A 10,218-nucleotide genomic window follows, 5' to 3' on the forward strand; every position below is an offset into this window, starting at 1 on the left:
CCCAAAAAAAAAAAAATTGTTTCCATAAACAGTCAGGATTAAAACTAATGTAGATTATGGGGTATCATAAAGCCCAATAGATCATCTCCTACGGTTGAGAGATCAGGGGCTTAGAAACTGATACTGCACATGCTCACAAAAATTGCAAAACAAGATCCACTTAAAACATAGGCAGAAAGTAAATATGATTAATCATAATCTCCATACAAATTCAATTGTCAGCTTTCCAAGTAAAAGGACAATAATCTGTTCCATCCCTAAAGACATGCTATGTAATTTCCTGATTAATGTCCACCCATTTTCTTATACAGCAGCGAGGGATGTAAAACAATTTCCTAACAGAAACAACAAAATGTAAGAGATCATTTCCATTGGAAATACTACTGACCTTTCAATCTCAGACCCCATGTCAACGGCCATAACCTTGAGGTCACCCAAAATATTGCTCAAGTCTGAAAGGCTATCATCTTGCTTTGCCTTCTCCACCTATTTTCAACAGATCAACAAAAAATATTACCTCAGGAATGGTTTTACCCAATCCAAAGTTTTTATTTATTTATATATTTTTATTTTTTGATGGAATTACTCAATTCAAAGTTATAAAACACAATACAAACCTCAACTTTCTGTAATCCGTTTGTGGGTTCAGAAAGAGTCTGTTGGGGGTTTGACTGTCCCTTGGGTACAGGTGCCAACCCCAGCTTCTCCCTCTGCTCCATGTGACTACTCTTCCTTTTGAGTGCGTCATCTGCAAAACAACAGGATAAATCAAGCAGGAAAGCACTGATGGCATAAACAAAGCAGCTCACGCATCAAACTTGGGTGGTCTTTACCTGTTGAGATCATTGGCCCCTTAATTGCATGGGTCTTCTTTGGCTTCCAAGTCTTCGAGAACATGCCACCAAGACTTCCAAGAAGTTTCTCCCCCTGAAATCAACACCAGCTGAATGTTCACTCTATCTGAATGCACAATTAGCTCCAATGCAAGTTTGAGAGAATAAATGCTCTCGATATGGATAGTATCAATGCAAGAGGCAAATTTATACAAATGGATGCCTCCTGTAAGCAGCACTTTTATTCTAAAATTTCAACAATCATAAATTTTCTGAGAACTCTTCACTCTGCTTTTAGAAAAAAAAAAAAAAAAGGGAAATAGGATTGCAGTAGATCGAAGATTCAAGATGTCTACCAGGATCAGTGGTGGATCAAAGTGATCATTTAGGTCAGATATGTACAATGATGAGTCAAAACCCTTTCAATATTAGCTAGCAACCTAGATGGGGAATCTGTCTGTACTAGGAAAGTCAAGCTAAACTCCAGCTGGTTCATGTGAGATGTTTTGACAGATTTATGTCTAAAAGTGAAAGCTGTTGAAGTAAAATTTTTGATAGACGTGCAGTGCAAACCCTCAATAAAATGAATCTTGTGGCCTCATGAGTAATCTTCTACTAGATGACAGCTATCCACAAAAGCCCAACCAAGATAACCAAACGTTTCACAGAATTATGAGATATTATTATGGTTGCTCTCATTTGATCATGTTGGATATTATCGAAAAGGGTCTGATGCCAACAGTTGGACTTTTGCACCTATTAGGGATGAGAAGTATATTTTCAGTTCCCAACATTGCATTATTTAGCAAAGGATAAACAAGATTGAGTATTATAAGTGGAAAAAAAAAAGGTTTGATGAAGATATACACCAGATGATGTAAATAAATTTTAAACCTGTTCACCCAATTTATTTCTCTAATAAGAAACCCTGAGGACAGAATTTAGGTGACTACAACTCTACAATTACAACCTGAATTCTAGTTTTCAAATGCACTAAAGTAAAAACTATTTGGGATGAGAAGCTAAAATGAAACAGCGAGGGGAGGGGGAGACCATAAAGATTTTGTAAAAATGGTCAGAAGACTTACTGAATCTCCTACCACTTGCGGATTAGAAACAGTGTGGATCAGAAAGTTCTGAATCTCTCTATCAAACAAAGAGATTTAACAAATGGATAATTTCCGAAATAACTCATGTTTTTCTTGATAAAAGCATGCTAACACCAATAATGGAAAGATATTAACCACAACAACATGTTGATTTAAAATTATTCTCAAAAATGCAATCATCTTCAGATTTATTCCCTTTTTCTTTCACAGGTTCATCTACTTGTCCAGCTAAAATTAGATTTTCTTAACACACTCCTCCCCCCAACCAACTGGGTTTTCCTTTTTATTTATTTATTTTTTTGGGGGGGGGGGGGGGCGTCTTGTGTTGTGGAGGTTGGGCTACATACCCGACTGAGATCTTGATCAGTATCTGCAGCAACCATGTGGGTCCTTGTGATTTGCTCACCCTGCTTATGCAAGGTAATCAGAGTATTAGTAGCATCCTCTCTGATTTTCTCAGCAATCTTCAGGCAGCTATTGACAGTATTCGTTGTATCCTCAGCCTTGTACACGGCATAGTTTTCCAGTTCTTGCACTGACTGGTTCTCCAATCCTCCTGAATCACGGAAGTCATTCTTGTACTTGTTTCTTTGTGCTGAAGCAACAGAATGCGAAGATGAAGAAGAAGAGACTCCTCTTCCCTCATCTTCAGCAAAAAGGTTGGCTTTTTGGTTGGGAGTAATGAGTATAGGTTCAGAAGAAGTTCTTCTTGCAGGTTTAAGCCTGTTGGAGTCAGATTCAGTATCTGAATCAAACGGGTTAGTACTGGAAGATGAAGAAAATCCAGGGTCCACAGAGTTTTGCTTACTAATCTTAGACAACGGTGATTTCATAAAACCAAACATTTTTGGAGAATACAAAGGCTACAGATATCGGCGGAAGAGTCAGTGAAGAAAAACTGCAGAGCCCAAGAGATGGAATATATATATAGAGAGATTCAGAATGTAAACCTGGAAACAGAAAAAAATCAATACATTAGGAGGTGATAGAGATGAATATGATACAAACTAAAGTGCATATTTATAATAGGTGCATGAGATTCTGAAAGAAACCTGGAAACAAAATAAGATCAATACACTAGGAGATGTTAGAGAGGAATATATATAAACTGAAGTGCATATTCATAATAGGTTCATCAGATTCTGAAAGAAACTGCTATTCCTTTCCCCCAGCAAGAAAGGTTCCAACATTTGCAGAAACTAGCCCAAAGATGAACCCAGAATAAAAAACGGAAACACAGGAGAGAATCCCAAGAAAAGATTCAATCAAATAAGATGTTTCCCATTTTCCCCGGAAGGAACGTAAAACAAAAGCAAAAGGGGGATTTTGGGAGGTGGGGATCCTACAAGCAACCATAATCCATAAAACCAAATAAAGAAGTATTGTAAGCAGGACATATACCAAATCCATAGAACCCAACATACAAGAATAATAGTCTAAAATCCAAGAAGAAATTAACAAAGGTACCTAAAAAAGTTCAATAACGAAAGAGGGGACCGGGTTTTTTTTTTTTTTTTTTTTTTGGGGGGGGGGGGGTGTGGTGTGGGGAATAGGTTGAAAACCAAATCAAACAAACAAAGTTGTTTCTACCTTGGATAATTTTAAAATGCAGAACAAAGAAAGAAATAGAAATAACTCAAATGAATGACGGAGCCATACGAACAAGGTACAAAAATTACAGATTACACAGTACACAAAATATAACACATTAAAATGTTAGAAATCAAAGCCTACACCGACCGAAAGAGAGAGAAGGAGAGTACCTAAGATTCAAAGATAGGAGCACGCTCCTTGGAAGAACCAAGAACATGGAGAAAGCAGAGAAGATAGGGAGAGGTGAAATAGCGGGAGCCAGAGACGGTTAAGAAATCGATGAGCAGACGCGCAAAAATCTCTCGTCGTTGGGGTTGGAAACCGGTAAGAAAGAGAAAGGAAGGATGAAAGACTGGATTAAGAAAAAACATTCCCTCTCTCTCTCTCTGACCCTCTGTCTCTGTGTTAGAACAAATCAGACAGATTGCGAGCGCCGCGGAAAAATAGACAGGCAGGCAGAGCCTATAGCTCTCGAGTCAGACAAAAATTAGACCGTTTACCTTTCATTTTCTTATGTTATAATGGCGTTGTTGTCAGGAGTCAATTTATGAGATCTAAGCCATTCATTTTTTGGTTTTTTGGTTAATGATAGTGATGCGGCAAAATTTGATCGGCCGATCTTCCCTACAGTTCCTGGCAGTTCCTGTTGCTTTGATTGACCTGCACAAAAGAGATGACAAGGGAGAACCGGGCTAACCCGACGGGGATTCTCCGATGCCTAAGCCAGATCTTTCCACAACAAATGCTCAAGAGAGCTTTTCCAATAAGGGAAGTGAGTGATCCATCCCCCTGATGGAGGCTTACCTTAGCATTTATAGGCTGCTGATGGAGAGAGAATGAGGGACGTTTGTGGAGAGTCTAGGTTAGGCGTAGAGTCCTTGAGGGGAGTGGCACTGTGATTTTGGGAATATTCTGGGTTCCAGAGCATATTCTGGGAATATTCTCCATTGATCTCGGAGGTGCAAGTCGTGAAAGGGGTGGATGCCTCTGATGACGTGTAGTGGATAGAGTCGTGGCCCCATGATCAGGGATCACACGCGTTGAATGTAGGAGTGGATGTGTGCACGTTTCCGGGTGCATTACTTGGTTGTGCCGAGCCGAGGTGACGTGTTGGTCGAGTTTAGGTGACTGGTAGCACGGCCTGATGAGGGCCGAGGTGACAGCACGGCCTGATGAGATGCTGAGGTGGCAGCACGGCCTGATGGAGGGCTGAGGTGGCAGCACGGCCTGATGGAGGGCCGATGTGGTAGTACAGCCTGATAGAGGGCCGATGTGGTAGTACGGCCTGATGGAGGGCCGAGGTGGCAGCACGAACTGATGGAGGGCCGAGGTGGCAGCATGGACTGATGAAGGGCTGAGGTGGCAGCACGAACTGATGGAGGGCCGAGGTGGCAGCACGGACTGATGGAGGGCTAGGTGGCAGCACGGCCTGATGGAGGGCCAAGGTGGCAGCACGGCCTGATGGAGGGCCAAGGTGGCAGCATAGCGGTCAATCTTCTGTTCAGGTTTGCATACATGCTTCAACTGAGCTGAGGAAGGGGACATATTTTTCCTCATCACCAGCCCCCCGCTCTAGCAGTTCGGATCGATTTGCTAGAGCATTTAATTCGATCTTGACTTTCGTGCGGCGTGCGCTATATATTCGGTGCGTAATGCGCTGCTTCACTTTCTCAGTCGAAGCTGCTCACCGATTCAAGGACTTGGCTGTCGCTTGTTCAAAGGTGGAGGAGGCAAAGTGCCTTCATGGGGAGCCGCACAAGATCACAGGCCAATTGAAGGTTGAGAAGAAAATGGCCCGAATTGAGGATGTCTGTGCCAATGATGTCGAGTTGATAACTGGAGAGTCGGAACAGGAGGTTGCTAAGCAGCTCAATGTCAACAGCAACTTGATGAAGGAGAATGATGCTCTCTAGGATGAGTTATTCAAGACTTAGGGTGCTTGCAAGGAGGAAGAGCTCGCAGCTAGGGTTGGAGAGCTGGAAAGGCAACACCTGGCCTAGCTGGAGGCCAACGAGGTGGTTGAACCCCTAGGCCTGTCAGAAGTGGTTGGTTGACAATAACATTACTTCGTTTCAGGTCGGCTTGGACGATGCCATCCGATTCATCCTGAGTAAGATGACAGGCTACAATTTGAAGGACTATGAGTAGTGCGTTCCCACCCCTACTACTTCGGTGCAGTTCGATGACTCGATCGACATTGGTGAAGAGATGACCCGACTCGAAGGATACCTAGGTGAAGAGCTAGGCCCATGGATTAGCCCCCCGAGATTAGCCTTGTATATATATATATATATTTATGTAGATGTCTCATTCGGGAGTGATGTACTTTGAGGGCTTTTTCCCCTTTTTTGGTGAATGCAAAATTTATTTTGATGTCTTCATCTCTCAGCATTCTTATGCTTCTTTCTTTATTTTCTTGTTTTCAAGCACGGCTCGAAATGAGTAACTTGTTGGAAGAATAAGGACAAGTACCGTTGTCTGAGTGTGGTCCCATTCCCTAGCTGAGTTCAGAATTGATCTTCCATATCTAGTTTATGAGCTCTTGAGGTGCTAATCCTAGGCCTAGCCATAGTGGTGCCGAGCTGGGGCTCGATCTTAGAGAATGCCGAGCTTGGGCTCGGTCTTAGAGGGTGCCGAGCTTGGGCTTAGTCTTTTGAGGTGCCAAACCTAGGTTTGGTCTTGGTTGTGACAAGCTGGGGCTCGATCTTAGGGAATGCCGAGCTTGGGCTCGGTCTTTTGAGGTGCCAAACCTGGGTTTGGTCTTGGCAGTGCAGAGCTTGGGCTCGGTCTTTTGATGTGCCTTGTGTTAAGGTCTTTTGTAGTGCCGAGCCGAGGCATGGGCTTGCATGCCTTAGTGCGTAAGGGCTTGAGGTTCTGAGCTGGGACTCGTTCTGAGAATGCGAGCTTGGGCTCGGTCTTAGAGGGTGCCGAGCTTGGGGTCGGTCTTTTGAGGTGCCTTATGTTAAGGTCTTGAAGTTGCCGAGTTGTGCTTGGTCTTTCATGCCTTGATACGTAAGGGCTTGAGGTGTTAAACCGTGCTCTGGCTTGCATGCCTTGATGCGTAAGGGCTTAAGGTGCCGAGCCGGGGCTCGGGCTTGCATGCCTTAATGCGTAAGGGCTTGATGTGCCAAGCTGGGGCTCGGGCTTACGTGCCTTAGTGCGTAAGGGCTTAAGGTGCCGAGCCGGGGGCTCGAGCTTGCATGCCTTAAAGCGTAAGGGCTTGATGTGCCGAGCCGGGGCTTGGGCTTACGCGCCTTAGTGAGTAAGGGCTTAAGGTGCCGAGCCAGGGGCTCGGGCTTCAGTTGCCAAACTAGTGTCTGGTCTTGATAGTGCCGAGCTTGAGCACAATCATAGATGCTGTCGAGCTTATACCTCGGTCTTAGATGATGCCGAGTTGTAGCTCAGTCTTAGATGCTACCGAGTTGTACCTTGTCTTTATGCGTTAGTTGTTAAGGTCTTTGTTTCCTTAGAAGATCCAGATATTTGGGAGAAGCTTCATAGTATATTGATGTGTGGTATGCACTTGGTTCAAATACATTGCTTCGAAATAGAATCTAATCCACTTCGTGAATAAAATTGAATAACTGAGATGGAAGCTAAGGTGCTGACAATATAAAATCTATAAGACTAACACCCAATCGATGGGATTTCAATGCAATCTACTGATAAAACTGTTTACTGATAAAAGTGTCTACTAGCCTCAGTGATTGGGACAGTAAGCAGCTGTTCTACTGGCTCGGCTCAGGTCAGGAGGCTTTCATCTCGGAAATCAACAATTTCTACCATACATGTTAGGCCCGAACACGGTTTCTTGACAGATTTTATGAAGTCGGCATAGCATTCCCGAGATTCCTTCTGGCTGGACTTGCATTCCTCAACTCCATTGTTGGTGGAGAATTTGACCTTCATGTGCTTGGTGGACACAATGGCCCCAAGGCCATTGAGACCAGGTCAACCAAGGATGACATTATAAGGTGAGGTGATCTTGGCGACCATGAAAGAGACCATGATAGTGGCTATCTGAGCTCCCTGTCCGATGGTTGCAGGCAAGTCAACAACTCCTTCTAGCTCTACTGGCATGCCTGAAAATCTATACAAGGGTCCTGGGGCCGATTTTAAGGCCCGAGTGTCAAGCCCTAGTTTTATGAAGGCTTCGAATGACATGAGGTCAATGGAGGCTCCTATGTCCACTAGGACCCTGTGGAAAAGGTGGTTGGCCACCACTAATTGAACCACGACAGCGTCATTGTGCGGCCAGTTCAACTCTTCCAGATCTTTGTCAGAGAACGTAATGGGTGGATCCATTTTGAGGGCTTTGACAGGTTGTTCCATAATGCATACGAACCGTGTATGTGCTTTGGCTTTTCTGACTAATTCTGTCGTGGGTTCGCCCATGATTGTTAGTATGGTTGAACCCACAGGTTGGTTATCGTAAGTGTCAGCTCGGTCCGTGGCTGGGTCCTTGGATGGCTTGGTCCTATCTCGGCTCGGCCTGGCATCGTCTCTTCTTGGCTCGGGCCAGTTCCCACCATATTTCTGCTTCAAATACTGGCTAAGGTATCCAGCCTTGATGAGCTCATCAATTTTCCTTTTCAGAGACTTGCAGTCCTCAGTGTCATGCCCATGGTCTCGGTGGTATCGGCATTACCAGTAGGGGTTCCTCTCCTCTAGTTTAGCTGTCATTGGCCTGGGCCAGCGAAAGTACTTCTGATTTTGGATCTCTAAGAGCAGGTTTGTTTTGGAACGATCAAGTTCATATCACTTAGGTTCAGTTGTTTCAAGAGGCCGATCTGTTCTGTTTTTCTTCGGCTCGCGAGTCATCCCTAGGTCTTAGAGTCCTTTTCTTCTCCTTCTCTGCCTGATTACCCCTGTTAGCTATTCCTCGGGAGGCCAGAACTTCCTCCATGTTGGCATATTGATTGCACCGTCTCAACAGTTCGGGCATCATTTTTGGTAAGTCGAGGGCTAGAGACTGGACCAGATCAGGGTGTATTACCTCATTGCACAACGTGCTATACGCCACTCCTTCCGGTAAGCTTTTTACCTCCAGTGTCACCTTGGTGAATCGGGCAAGGAACTCCCTTATAGTCTCCCTCGCTCCCTGCCTCATATTCATCATGTTTTGCGTAGTTTGCTTCTGCTTCATACTTGCTTGGAAACGTGTGAGGAACACTCTTGTCAGCTCTTCATAGCTGTGGATGGACCGTCGTCGCAAGTTCGACATCCACACCAGCGTAACTCCTTTTAATGAGGCTGTAAAAGCTCGACAGAGAATGGCGTCTGACCTACCATAAATCGCCATGGCCAAGCTGTAGTACAGCAGATGATCATAGGGATCTATGGTGCCATTATATCCATTGAAGATGGGTATCACGAAATTTGAGGGCAACTCAGTGTCTATCATTTTGTCAGATAGTGCATTATGGGCTAGAGTTACAGTTATGTCGGCCGGGTGCCCTTGCCTCTACATTCCTTCTACTCGCTCAGTGAAGCGCTAGATGCAGATCTCCAGGTCGTCTCTTCTCTCCTCAGCTTGGCGATCTGGGGATCGACGTGCCCCTTCACCTCTCCTAGGGCTTCTTCCTCGGTCTTGGTGACTACCAAGCCTATCTTGACCTTGCCGTGGTGCACCTCTAGTTAACCTGATGGGTGAGCCCTGACCTGGGTGGGGTCGATCTTGCTGAGCTAGCCTCTGGTAGTTTTCATGATCTTCTCTGTGCGGACACGCGCCTCTACTGAGTCTTTGAGGCGATAGTTGGCGTCTTCCTACCCGGGGTGGGGATCTATGAGTATCATGTGTCTCTGGGCTCCGGTGATGCACGGAATGACGAGCTCTCCCGTTTGGGGCAGGGATGGGACCTTGCCTGCAGCCCTCAGTATGAGAGCGGGGTGGTACCGAATGAACAGTGCATGAAGTTCTGGCCAACCCCCTTCTTGCTGTTGATTGAGGGGTGACACTATTGTCAGGAGATTCATCGCTGAGATGTTTGCCCTGAATAGGCCTAGGCGGGTGAGCTGAACTAGTCCGTGGCACTGGAAGTGCCGGGGTCGAACTGGGGTATGAAATCCCGCACCAATGTGTTTGTAGCTAATACCTACAACTGCAAGCTCTGCATCTGCTCTTCCATGTTCGGGTGAGTTAGTCGGGTTGACGGGACATGGCGATATAGCTGAGGGTTTTGCTCGTGCTGATCCCCCTCTCCCTGGGCAACTTGCGCATCAGGCTTGGTTTGCTGGGGTCCTCGTGGAGGGGTCTCTGCTGGGACGTTTTCCTGCTCTGCCATTGGTGGTGAATGGGGACGTCCAAGTGGTACTTCGCAAGTGGATCTTGCTTACGTTGTTGTTAAAGAAACGACCTTATCACTCCTTAATTGCATTGGTCTAAGATGACTTTTTGTAACAATTCCCACAGACGGTGTGAATCTGATACGGCAAAAATTGACCAAACGATCTTTCCTGCAGTTCCTTTTGCTTTGGCCGACCTGCACAGAAGAGATGACCAGGGAGAGTCGAGCTGACCCGACGGGGGACTCTTCGATGCCTAAGTCAGATCTTTCTACAACAAGTGCTCAAGAGAGCTTTTCCAGTAAGGGAAGTGAGTGATCCATCCCCCCTGATGGAGGCTTACCTTGGTATTTATAGGCTGCTGATGGAGAGAGAAGGAGGGACGTTTGTGAAGAGTC

The 10,218-nt window shown here is 45.3% G+C and overlaps 1 protein-coding gene across 1 annotated transcript in view; it reads right to left on the reverse strand.

Annotated features, from left to right (window-relative positions):
• The window catches only part of LOC122079028 (SNAP25 homologous protein SNAP33-like), a 4,907-nt gene extending 886 nt beyond the window's left edge, over positions 1-4,021 (reverse strand). The window contains exons 1-5 of the mRNA XM_042645246.1: positions 3,706-4,021; positions 2,290-2,892; positions 834-927; positions 618-748; positions 389-486 (exon numbers count right to left, since the gene is read on the reverse strand). Of these exons, the coding sequence (XP_042501180.1) occupies positions 389-486; positions 618-748; positions 834-927; positions 2,290-2,787 (821 nt within the window). The 5' untranslated portion in view covers positions 2,788-2,892; positions 3,706-4,021. The remainder of the gene's footprint in view (positions 1-388; positions 487-617; positions 749-833; positions 928-2,289; positions 2,893-3,705) is intronic.
• Between the last annotated feature and the right edge of the window lie 6,197 nt (positions 4,022-10,218).

The sequence above is a fragment of the Macadamia integrifolia genome, chromosome 5 (assembly GCF_013358625.1).
Source record: "Macadamia integrifolia cultivar HAES 741 chromosome 5, SCU_Mint_v3, whole genome shotgun sequence".
Lineage (NCBI taxonomy): Eukaryota > Viridiplantae > Streptophyta > Magnoliopsida > Proteales > Proteaceae > Macadamia > Macadamia integrifolia.